The sequence below is a fragment of the Dermacentor silvarum genome, chromosome 10 (assembly GCF_013339745.2).
Source record: "Dermacentor silvarum isolate Dsil-2018 chromosome 10, BIME_Dsil_1.4, whole genome shotgun sequence".
Lineage (NCBI taxonomy): Eukaryota > Metazoa > Arthropoda > Arachnida > Ixodida > Ixodidae > Dermacentor > Dermacentor silvarum.
Window position 1 is genome coordinate 18,133,293 of NC_051163.1, and position 22,672 is coordinate 18,155,964.

The 22,672-nt window shown below is 47.7% G+C and overlaps 1 protein-coding gene and 1 long non-coding RNA gene across 4 annotated transcripts in view; one reads left to right on the forward strand and one right to left on the reverse strand.

Moving 5' to 3' along the window:
• The first annotated feature begins 192 nt into the window (after nucleotides 1-192).
• On the forward strand, nucleotides 193-11,718 carry LOC119431256 (uncharacterized). 2 transcript variants are annotated; one of them, XR_007463791.1, is made up of 4 exons: nucleotides 193-330; nucleotides 6,997-8,664; nucleotides 9,837-9,951; nucleotides 11,541-11,718. It is a non-coding gene; the product is annotated as an uncharacterized LOC119431256 (long non-coding RNA). The 2 variants fall into 2 exon arrangements; XR_007463792.1 differs by having other exon boundaries at nucleotides 6,997-8,563.
• A 2,104-nt stretch (nucleotides 11,719-13,822) lies between these two features.
• The window catches only part of LOC119431251 (neuronal acetylcholine receptor subunit beta-3-like), a 280,609-nt gene continuing 271,759 nt past the window's right edge, over nucleotides 13,823-22,672 (reverse strand). Inside the window, exon 9 of one of the 2 annotated variants that reach the window (XM_049656973.1) lies at nucleotides 13,823-14,027. In XM_049656973.1, coding sequence (XP_049512930.1) covers nucleotides 13,857-14,027 — 171 coding nt within the window. In that variant the 3' untranslated portion in view covers nucleotides 13,823-13,856. Of the gene's footprint in view, nucleotides 14,028-21,501; nucleotides 22,097-22,672 lie in introns of those variants that run through there. The other variant, XM_049656975.1, reaches the window with a different exon arrangement.

The window sequence follows — 22,672 nt, forward strand, 5'->3', positions numbered from 1 at the left end:
AGGCTCGTGCACTCTCAAGTGTCTGTTTACATACCTTGGGTCATGAAGGTAAAACTGCATTAGTTTTCATGTCTTGCATTTATCCACATTTCTATCCGCCACAGAAATGAATAGACATTGTCTTTTTTGTAAACCCTGTCATTGAAAACAATAGGGAGACGCATGCGACGCATCGTAATAACTACGTCGCCAACTATGTATAAATACAGCGATATTTTCCCGCAAGCTAGGGATCTACACGAGTTATTAGGTACAGGATCCATCCGACCGTACCATGTCCGCTGTGAAATTTGCATTCGTCATAATGTTTGCAGTCACTGTTATCCTGAAGTAAGTACTGTGGCCATACCTGCCTGTGCTAAGCAAATAAGTTGCGCACAACGTATGATCTGCTTACTTCTTATTTTATTTCATGCTCCACTGATTGAGGCATTCTCGCATTAGGCATTTCTTAGGACTTAGGCCATTGATTTTTGTCTATCTAGTGTACGATTTTCAGTGTTGCTCCTATAGTGCCGAACTTATTCTTATTTCAAACCAAATTATGGACGCTCCAGTATACAGGCCTCCCCTGGAAGTTTCGAGTTATCAACTGAACGTTTGTAGCCACTGCGCGGCCGTCATTCTGCGCAACCGGTGGGCTGCAGCGTCTACGTCCATGGCATCTGAAGCAAAGAATAGACCACAGCAGGGCCCGTGGCATGATCCCCCTGCTGTGCGACACGTTTTGTCGCTAAGTGTAGTGATTCATCTGCCTCTGAACGTATTTACTGCGATAGCAGATGGATCTAATATCAGACACCACAGTTTTCTCAAGAATTTCATTGCGATTAACACGTTCGTCTTCCCCGTTCACTGCAGATTTGCCTAATGTGTCATCTGAAACTGGTGCACAGAAGACACTCCCCCACCCCGTGTATGTGCTGGGTGCAGATCTTAGGATAAGAGTAGATAGATTTCTGATGTATTTGTAAAAAAGTACTAGAAATTATAAAAAATCTTTTACTATATAACAACCAAATGCACCTGCAGGGTGCCGGCCACATTTTCGCAGATTCTCTGATTTGTCCGCGTGGACAAATTTACACGATGTTGATTTTGCTGAGACGGGCCGCACTGCATAAGAATAATAAAATTTCCGTGCGTGTCCGCAACTGTTGCACTGTTCAGTGGTAGCCGAGCGTGGACCTTAGCACGCGGACTCCCAAAAATTCCTTAGTTTTTCTTTCGATTAGCATTAACGTTGGAATGAGCATATTGCGAATTCATAACCGAAATCATGGGGGCCTTTAGGTAAAAATAAACGTGTATTGCCTGTGCGGCTTAAAATACTGCTGTATCACAGCCTTATACAATCCCGAGTGCAATATTGTATCCTGGTTTGTTTTTACAGTGCACGCTGTTATGGGCTCATTCCAACAGCCGTTTCGGTTGGCGATGGTGTCCGCCGCCTCCGCCACCGGTGTCCGTCATGGCTATCGCCGGGAATGAGAAAAACATTCACACAGAAACTCCTCTGGTAGTTGTCTAAGTATGCGTAAGCGTAAGCGTGGAGCTTGCTCATCTCCACGCAGCCCGGTGGCGCAATCTGTGTTACGACACTTGATCCGGTCAGTACAAACGACAGCGCTGCGGCGACACGAACTTGTGGGGACCGCGGCGAAGGTGCATTGATAACGCAAGCAAAGTACTGCAAGTGGCGGCGCCAGATGCGCTGATGACGTTCCGATCATACGCCGCTATCGCTCTTCAGCGCTTTGTCCCTCCATGTCGAACCATTATGATCCGTGACCAAAGGACTCCGGCGGCGGCATGGACCGATCAAACAGTACTCTGGCCCAGCCGTGCGGACCGCATTTTGAAAGTGATCTGCGAAGCGGACTAAGGGTACATACTGCTGATAGCTCCGCGCGCTGTGTTTTAACGCGACAGCGTTGAGGGCCCCGTGTCGCAGAAAATCCCGTGTCGGCGTCGGCGCGCGGCTTCCAAGGCTGAGAAAATCATCCCGAACCACCCTACCACGGAGGCCCTCCGCGTGGCGCAAAGTTGTTAGGAAACTAGTTGAATTTCTCAAAGTAAAACCCGTCTGAAACATCACGAAGTACGACTTAACTACAACCTGCAGTCATGATATCGTCGGATTGTAATTTGAATGTACGAGAAACATAATTCTGTTACGAGCAAACTCAAACACAAACCCTTTTTCCAGCATTTGTACCATAGGAAAGCGGCGCTCCCGGTTAGATTACTTGCAAAACACCATCCAGATGGCGCGCGCTTCCTAGGCAGGTTAGAGTTACTGTATAGGCTTTCTTTACAACAGCAAACAATTAATCAAAAATGGCCGTAGGGCCTTCGTATTTTGTTATAAGACGGCTTATATTGCCCCTGTAAAAATGTTTTCCAGCAATGCATTTGGCTGTAAAAGTGAAGCTGACTTTAAAGGGATCGGTGTTAGCTTCGTCTTTGTAAGCTGGCTTTCCCACGTTGTGTGTTACAGTGAAGCCTACTCATAAAGAAAAATGCGATGCGAACGGGGGTCCGTTAACGCTATCGCGTTCCACTCTCAAGGCTCATTCACACCGGCGACTGACAGTGGTCGCGCGACCAAGTTGGTAGCAAAGCGACCATTTTGGGCCAGTCGCGCGACCGTGGTCGCAAAGCTGCTCAACCAATCAGCGCCGCGCCGAAAATTATGTGTGTCGTCGTCCACGCCAAATGCAATGCCCGCGTCACGATATGCAGGCTACAGGCCGGTAATTGGTGTCTTGTCTTGTGATTCTGGGACGCAGCAGTTGCAGCAACGTGTCGAATGTACGCGGTCGCATTCGCTGGAAGCTAAACAGCAGGAAAAGAAAGCACAACACAAACCCTTTTTCCAGCTGCCGTTCGTTGGATGAGCACGCCGGGTGAACAGCGGGTGAACAGCTTTGCTTTAATATTATGCACCGAATAACACGCAATGCGAACTAGAAATTACAACTTGCTCTCTCTCGATAATACTCGTTGTCATGCGCACAAAGTTCGGGCAGGAGGCGGCTTGCGTGGCCGGTCACTTCACGCGAGCGGAGGCACGGGCGCACCCACGAGCGTCGCGTTCTCTTCGGAGGCTTCCGCGCTGCCACAGCTGACACCCCGGCGGAGCACATCAGCACAGGGATGACATCTTCCTGTTCGCTCGAATCAAAATCCATGGCTGTTGCCGGAACGCGAAACCAATTTACACAGTGCCAGCGAAGTGCGCGCTGACTGCGTAGATCCCTAGAATTCTCGCTGAAGAACGAGAATGTCCGGGATTGCGACTCGCAGGTCGCGCTCAGCCGGGCTTGCCGGTGTGAACATCAGTCGCCTTCGGTCGTTTTTTGTTCGCGAGTCGCAAATGGTCGCGCGACCTCCTCAAGTCGCCGGTGTGAATGAGCCTTCAAGGGCGAAGCTTAAAGGCTCATTCACACCGGCGACTGACAGTGGTCGCGCGACCAAATTGGTCGCAAAGCGACCAGTCGCAAATGGTCGCAAATGGTCGCTTTTCCCGAAAAGCGACCATTTTGGGCCAGTCGCTCACTGCTCGATTTTTCAGTCGCGCGACCGTGGTCGCAAAGCTGCTCAACCAATCAGAGCCGCGCCGAAGGTGATGTTATGTGTCGTCGTCCACGCCAAATGCAATGTGCGCGTCACGATATGCAGGCTACAGGCCGGTAATTGGTGTCTTGTCTTGTGATTCTGGGACGCAGCAGTTGCAGCAACGCATCGAATGTACACGGTCGCATTCGCTGGAAGCTAAACAGCAGGAAAAGAAACAACACAAACCCTATTTCCAGCTGCCGTTCGTTGGATGAGCACGCCACGCAAAGGTGAAGAGCGGGTGAATAGCTTCGCTTTAATAGTATGCACCGAATAACGCGCAATGCGAACTAGAAATTACAACTTGCTCTCGATAATACTCGTTGTCATGCGCACAAAGTTCGGGCAGGAGGCGGCTTGCGTGGCCGGTCACTTCACGCGAGCGGAGGCACGGGCGCACCCACGAGGGTCGCGTTTTCTTCGGAGGCTTCCGCGCTGCCACAGCTGACACCCCGGCAGAGCACATCAGCACAGGGACGACGTCTTCCTGTTCGCTCGAATCAAAATCCATGGCTGTTGCCGGAACGCGAAACCAATTTACACAGAATTCTCGCTGAAGAACGAGAATGTCCGGGATTGCGACTTGCAGGTCGCGCTCAGCCGGGCTTGCCGGTGTGAACATCAGTCGCCTTCGGTCGCTTTTTGTTTGTTAGTCGCAAGTGGTCGCGCAACCTCCTCAAGTCGCCGGTGTGAATGAGCCTTTAAGGCTCATTCACACCGGCGACTGACAGTGGTCGCGCGACCAAGTTAGTCACAAATTGTCACAAATTGTCACAAATTGTCACAAATTGTCACAAATTGTCACAAATTGTCACAAATTGTCACAAATTGTCGCAAATTGTCGCAAATTGTCGCAAATTGTCGCAAATTGTCGCAAATTGTCGCAAATTGTCGCAAATTGTCGCAAATTGTCGCAAATTGTCGCAAATTGTTGCAAATGGTCGCAAATGGTCGCAAATGGTCGCAAATGGTCGCAAATGGTCGCAAATGGTCGCAAATGGTCGCAAATGGTCGCAAATTGTCGCAAATGGTCGCAAATTGTCGCAAATGGTCGCAAATGGTCGCAAATGGTCGCAAATGGTCGCAAATGGTCGCAAATGGTCGCAAATGGTCGCAAATGGTCGCAAATGGTCGCAAATGGTCGCAAATGGTCGCAAATGGTCGCTTTTCTCGAACAGCGACCATTTTAGGCCAATCGCTCACTGCTCGATTTTTCAGTCGCGCGACCGTGGTCGCAAAGCTGCTCAACCAATCGGCGCCGCGCCGAAAGTGATGTGTGTCGTCGTCCACGCCGAATGCAATGTCCGCGTCACGATATGCAGCCTGCAGGCCGGTAATTGGTGTCTTGTCTTATGATTCTGGGACGCAGAAGTTGCAGCAACGTGTCGAATGTACGCGGTCGCATTCGCTGGAAGCTAAACAGCAGGAAAAGAAAGCACAACACAAACCCTTTTTCCAGCTGCCGTTCATTGGATGAGCACGCCACCCAAAGGTGAACAGCGGGTGAACAGCTTTGCTTTAATATTATGCACCGAATAACACGCAATGCGAACTAGAAATTACAACTTGCTCTCGATAATACTCGTTGTCATGCGCACAAAGTTCGGGCAGGAGGCGGCTTGCGTGGCCGGTCACTTCACGCGAGCGGAGGCACGGGCGCACCCACGAGCGTCGCGTTTTCTTCGGAGGCTTCCGCGCTGCCACAGCTGACAGCCCGGCGGAGCACATCAGCACAGGGACGACGTCTTCCTGTTCGCTCGAATCAAAATCCAGCCATCGCTCGAATCAAAATCCATGGCTGTTGCCGGAACGCGAAACCAATTGACACATTGCCAGCGAAGTGCGCGCTCACTGCGTAGATCCCTAGAATTCTCGCTGAAGAACGAGAATGTCCGGGATTGCGACTTGCAGGTCGCGCTCAGCCGGGCTTGCCAGTGTGAACATCAGTCGCCTTCGGTCGCTTTTTGTTCGCGAGTCGCAAATGGTCGCGCGATCTCCTCAAGTCGCCGGTGTGAATGAGCCTTAAGCGTCTTCCACCTTTCTGCAAATAATTTTTTCTCTCTCTCTTAAGCGTCTTCGATACCTTTGCTGCTTCGTTCACGTTGAAGCGAGAGGCAGCACGGTCGCTCGCCTCTGCGGGCTTACTCTTGAAAGCGATTGTCCAGAATTGGCCACACACATTTAACCCACAGCCACCTCTGAAAAAAGGGCGACCCATCGGTCTGTGAAGAGTGCTCGAACAGCCTATCATCGATACATTCCGGTGAGCTTTTCCCGTGGTCTCTACGGGAAGTGGGAATTTCTCGCCTGTCTCTCCTTCGCCACTGTGGCGTGGCTGGCTATTACACAGCAGTACCGTGCTTATTCTTCTTCCACTTCGGATTCCGAGATCATATGTCAACCAGAGCAATTGAAATTGAATTGAAACCAGCCATCAACTGTCGAAATCGCAACCGCAGCAGGACAAAAAATTGTCCTGCTGATATTACCCTGCTTATCTTTGAGTGCATACATCTTGCCTTGTCCTACGCCAAGTTTTCTTCTCACTAATTTCAGGCTGCGTCCGCATCTCACGGCTTGCTCAATCTTTCCCACCTTATAATTTCGAATATCCCTGACTTTCTTCTCGTTGATCAGTCTACACAGTTCGGCGAATTCTATCTGATCTCTAGAGTTTGACAGTTTCATGCTTTGTCACTTCTTTATTAGGTCGTTTGTTACTTGCGAGAGCTTATCTATTGGTTGCCTTGGTGCCTCACCTCTCACTTCAACTACTGCTTGTGAGATCAGCCTAGTTACAGTTTCATTCATTACTTCCATGTTATCTTCATCTTCCTCTTCTAAAGCGGCAGATTTGTTGTGAGCACCAGCCTGAAATGGTCCGCTTTTACACTTACTGCGTCTAGGTTGGTCTGTTTCTTTTTCAGTAATTTTACTCTTTCTCTCTTCAAATTGAGCGAAATCCTAGACCTCACTAACCTATGGTCCCTGCACTTTAGCCGAATGTATAGAAACAACCAGAAATGCAAGTCGTCGTTCGCTTGGTGTTTTGTGCACGATCTTTATCGATAGTGTTTGCAGCCCGCCAGCAACGATTATATTCTCCTCTCTCTTCCTGCCGTCGCTCTTCGTAGGGCGCGTTGCTCCTCGGGGGTCCAGACTATACGCGAATATGATGGAACTAATATATTAATAACACAGGTGATACGAGAATGTGTGTGCGTACCTAACGTCACGATGACAACCAATGAAAACAATAAATGTCTTCGTGCCTTTGTTCAAAATTCTATGCCACCTCTAGGTCGTGTGATAAACAGCTTCGCTGGTTATCCACCGTCACAGAGTGGAATGGCTCATGATTTTTCTTATTTCCAGAGATAACTGAGACCGACACCGGACACAGGCGGCTGAGGCGGCGGCTGAGGCGGCGGCGGCGGGGGACACCATCGCCAACCGAAACGGCTTTTGAAATGAGCCCATAACAGCTTACGCTGTGAAATGCTAACTAGCCGACACCCTCTAGAATGTATTTGATTGCTCCCACATCATAAACACTTCGCTGAGTTCATGTTCGGACCCTTGCATGATGTCAATCTAAATGTTAAAAAAAAAACTAACACTTAAAGTTGAAAGCACTGTAATGCAGCTGAAAGGCAACTTCGTCCACCTGTAAACTGCCTCTATTCGAGCATGCAAAGCAAACTAAATTCACAAATGTAATGCTTCAAGTGTGGACTCCAGCCATGAATCCGACGTAAAAGATGACGGAGTGGGCGTATGATAAAGTATAAGATTGCCCTAGCCGACACTCGTATCCGTTCACCACAGCTCTGCGATACAACCACTGCCGATAACCAATAATGTGTGTGTCGTATGCGTTTCTCCTACAAACAGTGTAATGATTTCCACGAGAGCTTATAACTATCACATCATATCTGGTCGCATTCAGATGAGCTAACATACAGTTTACAGAATCGTCATGTAGCGGGCATCGCAATCATCCGCGTCGCCGACAAAGAGGGCCCGGATCCACACAGCCCTGAAACACGCCCCGTCCCGTCACCATCACGCCACCGGCGTTCTTCATAAGACAGCGCTTCCTCGCCGGTTTCTCCTCAGAAATGACCAGTGTCTCACGTTTAAAGTTAAAAAATCCCCAGCCCTTCCCCTGTCGAGAAAATGGGGGTAAGCGAAGTTTGTTGTGTGTGTACCTGACCTACTACTTTTCCTTCCCTTTCGTACTACTTGTCTTTCCCTTTTCTTCTACTTTTCCTTCCGTTGCGTTCAACGATTCTCTGCTCGTCGCTGTTGTCGCTTGCGTTCGATGTCTCGAGTTTGCTCGGTGGCGTGGTTAGCAGAATTCGCCCGCCATTGCCACTTGCGATTCGTCGAAATTAATTTGCTTGAAAATTAAATCTGTCCATTATGTAAGACAATGAATGGCTCATACCCCATTCAGCAACGGCTGATACCCCCCGTAAACGCGGCCTCCCCATTACGACCACAGAAGAGAAGTGAAAAAAATCTACGCTGGAATGATGAGCGGCAACAGAGCCAGCTGTTGAAGAAGACGATGACGAACGCGGGATAAGTGGCACGAGCGCGTGCCGGGCATGAGCACGAGCGCAACCCGATGGGCGCCAACCAGGCAGCTGCGGAAGAAGACGACGCTCGAGCCAATGCTGATGATGATAGTTTTCCGCGTACACCGACCACGGCACAAGTGAGATACAGACAGACAAACAAAGAACTTTTATAAAGGTCCTGAGGAACCGCATTAAGGTACCTCTCTTTTCAGGGAGTCCCTGTAGTCGTCGCGGGCCACATCCACGCCGGAGTCCGAAGATCGTGGTCCTCCGTACTGCTGCAGGCCCTCTGGACAGCCCGTAGTTGCTCTGAGAGGTCGCCGCTCTTAAGGACTGCCTCCCAGTCCGTTAGAGTGGTAAGCGATGAGCTGCGTAACGCAGGGCATTGCCAGAGCATATGAGATAAAGAGCAGTACGCCTCCCCACAGTCTGGACAGTGGGGTTCAACATTATATAGGTGAGAAGTGACTGATTGGGACGACTCGGTTTGGAGCATGTGAAAGCGAACGAAGATTGTGGTCTAGTGAGTTTAGGATGTGGTAACGAAAAGGCCCGCTGAGCAAATTGATAACGTGCCAAGATTTCATGGAAGGTGAGGAGCGAATCCCTGTACAGTCCTAAGTCGCCGCCCGTGAGTCTACCAGAACCGCCGCGGCGTGTAAGACCTCGCGCCCAGTCATGGGCCAACTCATTGGCGTTAATTAACAACCTCAGAGTTCACATTGATTCCCATATGGGCCGGGAACCATTTGCTGATATGACAACCAACAGACAGCCCCCCCCCCCCCCCCCCCCCCGGTGCCGAGGATGGCCGCCACCTCCTTTGAGATCGAGCCGGAGGCGAACGCTCGGGCTGCAGACCTGGAGTCTCGAAAGATATGGGGACGTAGAGGGTCCTTCAGTGCTATAGCTATAGCAACCTTCCGCACGGGTGCTGAGTTAATGAGAGTGCCATTGGAGTCAACCGAGACTACGGCATAGTGATCAGAGCGCCCGTATTAGGCAGCGTCCACGAAACATGCCAGATTCGGAGTGGCCGCAGCCACATTTAATAGGGAACGAGCCCGGGCTACCCGGCGCCCTACATATTATTGAGGGGGTACGTTACGTGGCCGGGGATCTACATTGAACGTATCTCAGACCATGGGTGACAGGGTCGCGTTGAGCTCCGTGATTTCCTGGTGACCGCATCCAACGGATTTGAGGATGCATCTCCCCGCTCGCGATGATGAGAGTCGTATTATTTGGCACACTTGTTGGGCCTCGATCACTTCTGACAGGGTGTTGTGCATGCTTAGTTGGATGAGACGCTCGGTGCTGGTAGTGAGTAGTAAACCCAGCACGCGCTTGGCGGTGGTGGGACAGAACGCGCTCGACGGACGTGTGGATCAAGCCGAATACGGACATGCTAACGGCCATTGCGAGCGAACGCTCAACAATGGTAGCAGCTGTTGCCGCTTCTTAATAAATGTGGGCACGGCTACTTCCACAGTGGTATCTGCGCTTGCTTTTTTATGATATTTTTACGAGTCTTTCTTTCTTCGAACACGTCGCTATTACAGTGTATGCCAGCACAACAAGGCATGTGGCACCATCAAAGTTGACCATATGTTCTCCATTCTCTTGCAGAAATATCTCAAGCACCAATGCCAATAGCTGTTCGTCAAGAGAAAGCAACGTATTTGCCATTTCAGTCGTTTCAACAAATCCAATTGTTCATGTAGGGTCCCCGGGAGTGATCTATGTGAGCTACCAGTGCTCCTGTTATTGTCTCAAATGCCCTCCAAAGTTAGCGCTCTCCTTACAAAATGATTAGGCTTTTTAATTTGCATTGCCTCCGGCAGAGCAGCACTTATCAGAGGAGAGCTAAAATCCAGAGATCTTCTAGATCATCTTTCCGTAAAGCCGCAGACTATATCTGGTGCGTGTATGCGGGTCAGTTACAGCCATTATAAAGGGTGTTCCACGTAACTTGTGCCAAAATTTAAAAATATGCAAACGCCACCTAGCTAGTCAGAGCCGAGATAATGTCGTTTGCCGTCGCTTGGAGCAAGTCAGACTACCTTTTGTATTTCAGCTAATTATATTATTAGTAATTAATAATTAATCGACTGCTCAAATAGTCTATTCAGATAAAAAGTGTTATAGAGAAAATTGCAGGCCATCCTGAATGATTCCCGATCCAACTTTCTGTTACTCAGTACGTGCTACAGAAATGCCTTTACGAAACCTGAAAGAAAGCTCGCAAAATACGAAAAAGTGCCCCGCGACTAGCCCTGCGGCAACGAGCAGAACGGCAAATGCGTGGCGAGCCATGCTCATTGCATGGCGGCACACACAAGTGCATTTGACCAGCAAGTTTAATTGCGAGTGATTACTTCAAGTTTTGTAGTCTCTCCCTGTAAGAAACCACACCTGTTCCGTAATTATATGCCAACAATACGTGAATAGCACTACTCGTGCAAAAGCGTCGTTTCGCTTTCGATAACTTAGCATGGCTAGGCTAAAAAGAACGCCTTGACTTGTATATGCCCCGAGCAATTAAACAGGAAACCACGACAGTACGTAGCTATGATTGTAGAAACTGTTCAACACTTCAGAAAACATCAACCGCATGAACCGCTGCTTGATCAACAAAATATAACATTCTTACAGCTAGGGCTCTACTTGTCGCCTGCTTGCCACCAATGCCGGCGTACATTCGCTATCACGCTAATTTCTCAATATTTCCAGCATGTTTCCACCATATCAATTGATCATCACGATCGCTACTATAGACCGAAAAATTATGATACAAACGTCCAAGGCGTTTTACGCGTTACTAATGTAAATTGGTGAATCTGACCGGTAAGATTCCTTTGCACCAATTATATATATATATAAAAAAAACACGGCTAGCATAAAAATTGGTTGTCGGTCGCTTTAGAAGAAAAGAAATGAATTCTAAGAACTAAGACGGAATGTCAACTTCGTTCACTCTATACAATATCGAGTGAAGGCGGAAAAGAGAAGATGAATTTGAAATGTGAATCATGTTATGAAAGGTATACGGGACGTCAGAAATTATATTACGGAAGTCTGGACACACTGTGATGCCCAATGTCTGATATGTTGAAAAGAATAAAATTTGAAAATTTCATGAACATTCAACCACCGACTAAAACAAGCGTAAATCTGACGGTTTATTACCGCAAATATCTTTGTCTCAAACGACATTAAAAAATGGACTGTTTCATCAAGCTAGTGAAAACGAAATGAACACATAATAAAACGATATTACACAACAATTAGGAACTGATCTCCAAATACGTTCTCTTCTTCCCACCTTTCTAGCGTTGCTCATATGTTGGCGACTCTGTGTGCGGACAAGGATGCACATGTACCTTTATGCCTCGCCCCCCGGTATTTTTCTGCAGTGATTCAACTAAACAGTGACATGAATAGAACGTACCATATATGACGTACTTATGTTTAGGAAAACTGAGGCAATAAAGATTGCTGCCAGTCACGAGGACAAGTTCAGATGATTTTTTTTTTCTTTTGGGCACAGCGGGGGCCGACAGCTTACGTATCCGCCTTGAAGGTAAACGAGTGTATCCCCTTCGTTTAGTCCAACTGTCAACAACACTCTCTCTCTCTCTCTCTCTCTCTCTCTCTATATATATATATATATATATATATATATATATATATATATATATATATATATTTGCCTTTTCCTCTGCTTTCAATTCGTTTGCCTTAGTAGTGTCAAAATGGTACAAAAAAGTGTATGCTTGTGAAGTGTGGGATGCCGGTCACGTGGCAGAAGTGCAGAGGGGATGGGACAGCTTTGACGAGCCTGGCTATCCTCCTAAGACCCCTTGTATAATACATTGCGCATTGCCGTCAACTTTATTTTTTTTTCGACATTCGCTCGGAAGTGATTACGCAAAATATTCATTATGGTTATGAACTAAGCTGCATGTGTAACTGTAAAGACGTAGTTTACTCATATTAGCGTCAGCCACTTTCCATGAATTTGACACTGAATTGATCTAGACCTCTGTGTCGTCCAAGACGGCCGAAAGCAACCTTGAGGTGTGTTTCAAAATTGCCGTGATTGCGTGAAAATACGGACACGGCAGCAACATTGCAACGTACTACACGTAGTTCCATCTTCATCTGTGCGTTTAGGCAATGAAATGCAGTTTTTACCATAACAAAAATGAGGAGATCATGGAGATAGTCTTTTTTTTTTCGTATACATGGAGATGCGGTTTTAGCATTTAACCGTGGTATCACAATTTTTATAATTGATTTTCATCTTCGTAACGTAACAGTAGACAATAAAAACCTCCTTGAAAAGCGATTATGTCCCATAGCGGTATTTGTGTCACAGTAGGATATATATACAGGGTGTCCCAGCTATCACGCAGCACGATTTTAAAAAAGAGGAACGGCGTTACGCGAAGCGAACCTAGTACGTATTGTTTCCAGTACAGTAGAGCAGCCTCCAGTATTTTTTTGTTACTGAGATTTAATTAATTGTAATTAATTATCGCACTCGAGAAGTACTGTCCTAATTATCAAAGTACCAGTGAGAAAGATGTAGAGCAACATGAAAAACTCCCGATACAGCTTTCTACTGAATACGTGCTGCATAAAAGTGTTTCTTCCGAGCATGAAATACGGCCGCGAATACACGCAAAGTTCCTCGAGCGGCCAGTCGTGCGGCAATTCTGCGTGAATTCGCGGGCGTTATATATATATATATATATATATATATATATATATATATATATATATATATAGCCCTTGTGCACCGCAGCGCCCCTAGCGGACTCCATGCAAACCAGAGCTACTGACGACGAGGGGGGGACAAGGCTCGGCCCTAAGGTGCTTCGCCCCTAAAACGTGATGCGAATGGAGCCCGATAACGTTATCCTGTTCCACTCTTAAAGGCGAAGCGTCTTCCAATTTTTTTGGATAGCTTCAACGCCAATACCAAGGCGCGGATGCAAAAGGCGCCTGCTCTCGCGCCACTGAGTGGCGGGTTTGACGTTCGTCAACGAACTTCAACTGTTATAGCACTTTGAGACTCACCTTCTGTCGCGCTAGAACTTGAGGGTGTCTGAAGGTTTGAATAATTAGGAGCTGTGCTGGAATGCTTGTGAAGGACAGCCCTCCTCTTCACCCGCCGACCTCTCTCCCGGCGGCGGCTCCGACAGAGGTGTATGGATGGTAGCAGCCTTCCATGCCGGCGCTTCCGCCGCCGGAGACAACACACATATCAGGAATCGGCTTGTGTGTGCAGCCCCTTATACTACGCCACAGATGCGCTGGTTAACGGCTCTGTTCTCTGCGGCATTACGCAAAGAAACAACTGCTACGTAAATAACCTCACCGCAACAAATATACCTCGTCAGGCGCATCGTTTTTTTAGCAAAGTTAATAGTTTTCTAAAAGTGTTCGGCTATTCGCTTACATTGACAATAATCGTCGATGGTTTCCGCATAATTTTATTTTCCCGCTTCACGAGGCTGTCTTAGTCGCTTAAGTGACGTAATTATTAACACGGAGTTTTCATTTCCATTAACTCTTGAGTCTTCACAGGCAGTTGGCGCTGTGTCACTGTCAACGTCGGCAAATCTTTCTGCGAAGTCCGTTTCAAACTACTATGATGGCGGTGAATGTGACCAAACAGGCCACGAAGAGTACGCGATCGAGTGCCCGGGTCACAGCGCTTGCGATGTCGTCCACGGCGCCTGCAGTGCTTTCAGATGAGGCTTTCGGACCGGGGCACACCAAGGGCACACCAATCGCGATGAAACCCGCCACCTGGCCGAGAACTGGTGGTACCGCCCGGATCTTCGGCAGTAACCTGACGAGGTTCATGTTGGCAACGGTGGCGACGATGGTCAGCGCGTTTATCAACACGTTGGTGCTCGGAACAATGGCTGCAAGAGAGTGAGATAAACGTTGAGGAGCTCAGTATCATCAACATCATCTTCATCAACATAATCATAACCGTCATCCGAACGAAGCCATTTACCGAACGAAAAGTTGTGCCTCTATCTTCCAAGCCGTCTCAACTACCCTTCGACCTGCACCAACCACGCCGACCTCGCATAAACTTAAATTTCATCCAATGTCCCCAAAGTGCAAAGCGGATTATGAGGGATGTCGTAGTGGAGGCCTGTGGATCAAAGTTCACCACCGAGGGTTCTCTAACGAAATGTGGTCACTGTGGCTGGGAATAGAACCCACGTCGTCATGCTCAGCAGCACGACACCATTTATCCACTAAGCCGCGGTGTCCGGCCATATTTTATATATCTAATCAGTTCATCTTATTTTGTGTCAAAGGCCAATTGCGGGTACCACTGGTACACTGGCAGGGTCAGCTGCCAGTTGGCGGGGTACGTTTGGCTAAGCCATTTGTCACGTGATGAAATTCATAAGCCACATGCCACACATACCAGCAAAGCAGTCGCCTCAATGAGAGTCTGTAAATAAATTTTGTGGTTGAGCATTTTGCGCGCGTCTACGTATTAATGTGAGAGTTTCAATGCGGTAGCATTATAGGCGGACGTCCTCCAATTTCGACTGATCACGTTCCTCTGACGAAAAATATGGGTCGATCCCCGAGGCGGTGCAGTTTAACACAGCGTCTAAAAGCACTATAGCTGCCCCAAGGGACTACTGTGAGAAATTGGCACATAATGCAGGTGCCAGACAATTCACCGAGCGACCGACCTTGGTACGAAAGGCCTAATGGTTGAGCATTGGGATACTGTGCTTGAATACAGAATGTCGATCCCACCATCGGTCATGCTTTTTTTTTACAGCATTATAGGCGGACTTAATTCACCCACCATAGAAGCACAGAAAAACTCCAGGGATGTTGAGAGTGAGAGTACGTTAGCATTGGCTGGGCGTTGGCTGTTTCCAACGGATCTTTACTTGTATATTCTATGCCCACCCTGCTAAGGTCTTGTATAAGTTCGCAGTATCAATCAATAAATAAAAATAAATAAATAAATGTAACCGTGTACACGCTCTTACAAACTGTAACAAGTTTGAAAGAGTTACGAAACATAGAAACGTCGCTTTGATAAACGAGATTGCGCAAGGTCGCCTGTGACGCATGCATTCGCAGCTGTCGAGACATCAAAATCTCCACAACGCTTACAAAGTTACAGGGTTCCAAGTTCTGGCCTTCTTTTTCTCTTCTTATTAATTCACTTCCTTTCATTCATACCTCATCATCTCACTTCAATCCCGCAGGGGCGTCTGCGTCAGCAGGCGTTTGGTGTGTTGCGACACCACGTACCCGAGCACACGAGGGTTGGAAGCTCCGCGTGTAACCGTGCGCGGCTTAGCCGTGTCCGGGGAAAAGGGGATCCTGGGGGTTGAGCCAATGCCGAGTGTTTGGACCTTTAAGGCCCCTCGGTTGAGGCAACACACCTCTTTGGCCTCTGCTTCACGTAGACGGCACCCCCGGACTGACCCGCCCGGGGGAAACCGGTAGTCGCATTTTCCTATCTCTCTCTACCCTCATCTTCGTCTTTCCCTTCCACTTTTAATCTTTCCTGTCCTCTCATCTTTCCATTCACTTCGACTTTTCCTGGTGGCAAGGGTTAACCTGGTGTGGCTGTCCTACCTTGGGTATACCATATTGGGTTATAGTAGCGGCATACTGCTGGCGCTGTGCAGACTTGTTTTCATGTTCTGCCACGTCCCCTTGTTGATTTCCGGGGTGGGTGGCAGACGCCGTTGCCGAATAAATTTCTTTCCATGGGATCCTCGAACCCCTTATCAACCGATCGTGCCTCGAAAAGGGTACGCACCGACGCAACCTCGCTATTCTGTCCCAAAAACAAAGAACCTTTCCCGAAATTCCACGTCCTTCACTGTGAACAATCAACAAAAGCTAGAGCAATTTCACCATTTCTTGTGGCCAAGTGCCTAAAAGAGACCATTGGAGCTGGTTTTAAGGTAACAAAGATGGCAAGTGGAGATTTGCTCCTCGAACTAAAAGACAAAGAACAATACAACAGACTCGCACACCTCGTAGCCTTTGGTAACATCCCTGTTTCTGTGAGCGCACATCGAACTATGAACACAATCAAAGGCGTAGTATCAGACGAATACTTAATGACATCGAATGAAGAAGAACTCCTGGATGGATGGAAGGACCATGTGCAGCGCATCACAATCAGACGGAATGACAACGAAATCCGAACAAAGCATTTAATACTCACTTTCAGTTCAACTACTATACCCGAGACTCTTGAAACCGGCTACGTAAAACTTCATGTTCGACCTTACATTCCGAACCCGCGACGTTGCTTCAAATGCCAAAGATTTGCTCATGCATCCCAGAGCTGCCGAAGGCAGCTTATGTGCGCAAAGTGCGGCACAACCGGTCACTCTTCTGACGATTGCAATAATGACGAGGTACATTGTGCGAACTGCGACGGCAGTCACCCTGCATACTCCAGAGCTTGTCCAGCCTGGAAGGAAGAAAAAGAAATAATTACTGTAAAAGTGAAGGAGAACATAACATTCCGTGAAGCACGACAACGTATCTCCTCGTTATTCATGCTCAAAACATCTTTCGCCGAAGTGGTGCAACGGGGGGCGGCACCACAACGGCATCTGGCGGCAGCCCGGACCACGCCTAGCGTGCCGAGGCTAACGCCACCCGCCCCTAAGGTGGGAGCAGCCAACGCTGCCCTGCCATCTCTCAAATTGTCCACACCAGTGGCCTCTACAAGCTCCGGCAACAGCCAGGGCATCGCAGAGGCCACAGGGGTCCTGTCGACCTCCGGTCCGATGGGGGTGAAGACTTCGTCGCTCGAGATGAAGTCTACGCGACGCACACATCGCTCTCTGGAGCGGGTGTCCAGTGCCTCGCAAGAGGCTATGGACACCAGTCCAAGCCAAACGGCGCTAGTAGCGTCGATGGAGCGGCGAGGTTCTCTTGACCGCTCCAAAAAAGACAAAACACCAACTACAGGGCCTAACAAAGGCTCTGTAAAGTAAGTCACTCTCCTCTCTTTTGAGACACACAGCAAATTTTTTTTTTCAACATGGACAACATCATACAGTGGAATATTAGAGGACCATTAAGAAATCTAGATGACGTCCAAGAAATTCTCTAAGTTTAATCCTAAAGTGCTGTGTGTGCAAGAAACACATCTATCTTCCAAACACACCAACTTCCTCCGACAATACATGACTTTCCGGAAAGACCACGAGGATGCTGTCGCATCATCTGGCGGTGTAGCCATCATTGCTGATAGAAGTATAGCGTGTCAGCATTTGAAGCTCCAAACGGCCCTTGAGGCAGTGGCCGTTCGAGCCGTTCTTTTAAATAAACTCATGACCATCTGCTCATTGTATATACCACCACATTATCAGCTTCACAGACGTGACCTAGAATCATTAATAGCTCGCAGAGACATATCTGATTCTTGGTGATTTTAATGCACACAGTAGTTTGTGGGGCGATTCACACTGTGATGCGCGAGGTGGCGTTATTGAACAGCTGTTTTTTTTTTCCTCTGGAGCATGTCTCTTGAATACGAAGGAGCCTACGTATTTTAACCTGGCTAACAAGTCATACTCTGCCATAGATCTTAGCATTTTATCGCCGACGCTTTTGCCCTATTTTAAATAGAATGTGCTTAATAACCCGTATGGGAGTGACCACTTCCCAATAATCCTGAGTACGCCGAAGCAAGATCAACTTCCCTCGCAGGTCCCTCGGTGGAAGGTTGACTCAGCCGATTGGGAACGCTACCGAACTCTTACTCACATGACGTGGACTGAGATGTCCGGTCTAACCATAGATGATGCGGTTACAAATTTTACAGCTTTTATACTTGATGCCGCCCGTAAATGTATTACTCAAGCGAGCGGCATGGGCTCCAAGCGGCGTGTTCCCTGGTGGAACGATGTATGTAGGCAATCACGGAGGAACCAGAACAAAGCGTGGGCGCTGTTTCGCGATTCTCCAACAGCAGAAAACCTGGAAAGCATGTCAAATCACAGGCAAGGAGAACGCGTCGACAAGACGAGAGAGTTGGGCAAAGTTTATATCAAGCATAAACTCGTACACAGATGAAAGAAAAGTCTGGAATAGAGTGAAGAAAGTTAACGGGCAACAAACGTATTCCCTGCCTTTAGTAAACAGCCACGGAGAAAGCCTGGAAGATCAAGCAAACATTATTGGTGCACATTTTGAACACATATAGAGCTCCTCACACTACTTCGAAACCTTCCGAAAGTACAAAACCCGAGTAGAACAACAAAAGTTAGAAAGAAAATGTGCAAGATGCGAGGCGTACAACAAACCATTCTGCATAGCAGAACTGCAGGCAGCACTGAACTGTTGTAATACATCCACCCCAGGTTCAGACCGCATAATATATGATATGCTGAAACAACTACCCTCAGAAACACAAAAAACCCTCCTTTCCCTTTACAACGTTATATGGTTTTCCGGTGAGATCCCCTCTGTTTGGAAGGAGGCTATTATAATTCCAATTCTGAAGCATGGAAAGGATCCTTCCTCTGTATCAAGTTACAGACCTATAGCGTTAACAAGCTGCCTCTGCAAAGTATTTGAAAAAATGATTAACTGTCGCCTACTACACTTTCTCGAATCAAACAAATTGCTCGAAAAATACCAGTGCGGATTTCGGGAAGGCCGATCCACCAGTGACCACCACATACGTATCGAGGCACGTATCCGTGAAGCTTTCGTTCATAAGCATTTTTTCTTATCTGTATTCTTCAACATGGAGAAAGCCTATGATACTACGTGGCGGTTTGGGATATTGAGAGACCTTTCACACTTAGGTATGCGTGGTAATATGTTCAATGTTATCGAAAGTTATCTGTCTAATCGCGCATTCCGCGTTCGAGTGGGCAATGTGTTGTCACGGAAATTTCTACAGGAAACTGGAGTGCCGCAGGGCGGGGTGCACATCTGCACGCTCTTTATAGTAAAAAATGAATTTTCTTCGCCTATACATACCACGTAACATCTTCTATTCAACATATGTTGACGATGTGCAGATTGGATTTCAATCAAGTTCTCTCGCAATCTGTGAGCGAAAGGTCCAGCTTGGTCTCAACAAGGTCTCCAAATGGGCTGATGAGAACGGGTTCAGACCGAACCCACAAAAAATCACCTGTGTAGTTTTCTCTAGAAAAAGAGGCCTGCACCCTGATCCTGAAATTGTGTTGCATGGTGAGCGTCTGCCTGTAAACAGGGAACATAAATTTTTAGGCATAATTTTAGACGCAAAATTAACCTTTGTACAGCACATAAAGTATCTTAAAAACAAGCGTATGAAAACAATGAATATCTTAAAGGTGCTGTCGCGCACAACCTGGGGCAGTGATAGAAAATGTCTTATGAACTTGTATAAAAGCCTCGTACGCACACGACTAGACTATGGAGCCATAGTTTACCAGTCAGCTACTCCAACTGCTCTGAAGATGCTGGACCCTGTTCATCACTTAGGCATTCGCCTGTCCACAGGCGCCTTTAGAACAAGCCCAGTGGAAAGCCTTTACGTTGAATCGGATGAGTGGGCACTTCATCTGCAGAGAACATATTCGTCTTTCATGTATTTTCTGAGAGTGAACGCAAACAGTGAGCAGGCCGCGCATTCCACCATAAATGATTTGTCCAGTTCTCAACTTTTTCGAAACCGGCCCAGAGTGGCACAGCCTTTCTCACTGCGTGTTAGAGACATACCTGAAGAAACAAGAGTTCCACTGTTTCAATACCACCTTATGCCCCCTGCTATACGGCCCCCGCCGTGGCAGTGGCAACTTATACACTGTGACACTTGATTCGTAGCTATTACAAAGCGCGCACCTGTCGCGCATATTCGAATGTACTTCATCGAACTCCAGCACAAATACTCCTCTCCTGAATTTTTTACAGATGCATCGAAGTGTAATTCCGGCGTGTCTTACGCAGCGGTCGGTCCATCATTTTCGGACGCCGGTGTTCTGCACCCTAACACAAGTATTTTCACAGCAGAGGCCCACGCGATATTGGCCGCCGTTAAACACATTAAAGAATTTAATATGCCAAAGGCAGTTGTATACACAGACTCTTTGAGCGTCGTCAACGCTTTAAGAACTGTGAAAAAATATAAAAACACTGTAATTCTATCCCTTTACTCAGTACTATGCACCACCTATGCGTCCAAGCAACATATCGTGGTGTGCTAGGTGCCGGGGCACCGAGAGATTGAAGGAAACGTATTGGCTGACCAGCTAGCCACATCCACGCGAACGTTGCCAACTCTTCCACGACTGTCCCTGTAATGGACATCAAGCCCGCCCTAAAGAAAAAGCTCAGGGCTTACTGGCAGCGGTTGTGGGATAAAGAAACAGAAAATAAACTACACGTTATCAAGCCGTGTCTTGGCAACTGGCCGCCGGTATCAAAGAACCGCCGCGCAGAAGTAACACTTTGCAGACTTAGGATAGGACACACATACAGTACACACGCTTACCTCTTGTCCGGTGGTGATCCACCCCACGTGTAATAAATGTGGTGAGCCACTTACCGTGCTTCACATCCTGCTGCAATGCACTGAATTAAGCGCTAATAGGAAAAAGCATTTTCTATTACCACACCGACAGCAAATTCCACTTCGTCCTCTAATGATCTTAGGTATAGAAACTCTCTTTAAATATCAATCCGTGTTCGAATTTTTAAAAGATGTACACATTTTTCATGTTATAGCCCCAGGAAACCCGTAGCACGGCCTCTTAACAGAGGTTTCTGCTGTGGTAGCTGCATTAAAGAAAGCACCTGCCTCCCAGCCTTTGGGCTCAAAGGCCTTAAGGAGGCATACGTGCTATTTCCATATTCTTGCATTTTAGCCTCATGATCACTTGTCATTCGTACTGTGCCCATAGAACACTCCACATATCACTGTCATAATTTTATACTATATATCGTTTTACGCTTCTACGATAGCGATTGATTTTAGGCCACTTTACAGCCATGTTACATCCTATCATCGCAACTAATCAATCAGCGCTTAACACAGCATTATCAGTCATGGCGCTCTTTTGCCATACCTGGCCCTTGCGCCACAGAAAAGCACACATCATCATCATCATCAGCATCATCATCATCATCATCATCATCATCATCATCATCATCATCATCATCATCATCTCACTTCAAGTGTCAAGCATGTCGCTAGGATAACGTCTCCAGATGCCGTTAAACTGTCGCTTTCTCTCTGACAGTGACAGTGACAAGAACTTTTATTGGTACTGAGAAACTGGCCAGGGGGAGCCGAAGGCTCCCTCAGGTCAAGTCGGTGGCTCCGCCCACGATGGCACCGGGAGGCGAAGTTCCGTTGCGATGTCGTGGGCCCTCTGGACTTCCTGGAGTTGGATGTGGTGGTGGTCGCTTCTTAGGAACTCCTCACACTGTTCCTTTGTGGCAAGTATAGAGTTTTCTATGGTTGGGTACAGCCAGAGCATGTGATCGAAAGAGCGCTTTCTCTCTGCACCAATAATTAATGGTCTCGAGCCAATTTTGACAATTCTAACTTTGGAGGATACACAAAGACGAAAATAATGGGCGCTGTCCTCACCGATTTTCGGCACTTGGTTGGACCCGCTGCCGCGTCGTCGGCCCGGTGCAGCAGCAGCAGCGACACCAGAAACGCGACTCCTGATACTGTGAACCGTCGGTCCGAGAGCGGCGGCAGCCACAGCGTCAGTAGGCTTAGCACCACGACGCCCACAGTGGGAATAAGAAGCGTGAAGTGCTGGAACAGGTTGCGCCTCTCCAGGACGAAGCGGTAGACCACGGACGAGTAGCGGCCGTACTCTTCGTAATCCGTGATCTCGCTGAGTAGAGCAGAAGAAAAAGTACGAGAATGTCACTAAACCTGCCTGTAGTTTTCTTATTTTAGACTCTCATTGCGTCTTTGAGCACGAACTGCAAGTGTCAGAGCAGCAGATAAGTATAGAGCAACAAGTGGCGATAGCACTCTCAAAACTGGTAAAAGAAATCGGCGTACCTATAGTCCAAAATATAGGCCCAAATAGAATGTTTCTTCTTGGGAATCTACGTGAGAACACAAGCTCTTTTGAGCCAGAAAGTACATTGTATATGTAAGTTCCGGGCATTTCTGCAAAACAGGCAGATGACAGGCAAAATTAGCAAAAAAATAAGATTGCTTACCACCATTGCTTATACAACTACATTGAGCGAGAGTTTTGCATAACGAATGTGCCACCCTAGACCACCCGCAAACTTCTCCGTGGGAACGTGGTCGAGGGCCGGAGTGTGTACACTGAATTATCATTTCTTCGACAAAAAAATGCGACAGGTGACTCGGCGAAAACGTCATTTGTCAAATGAGCTTACAATAAGAAAACCAGGTCGCACTGGTGCCGCGAGAAGGCGAGCCACTTAGCTCA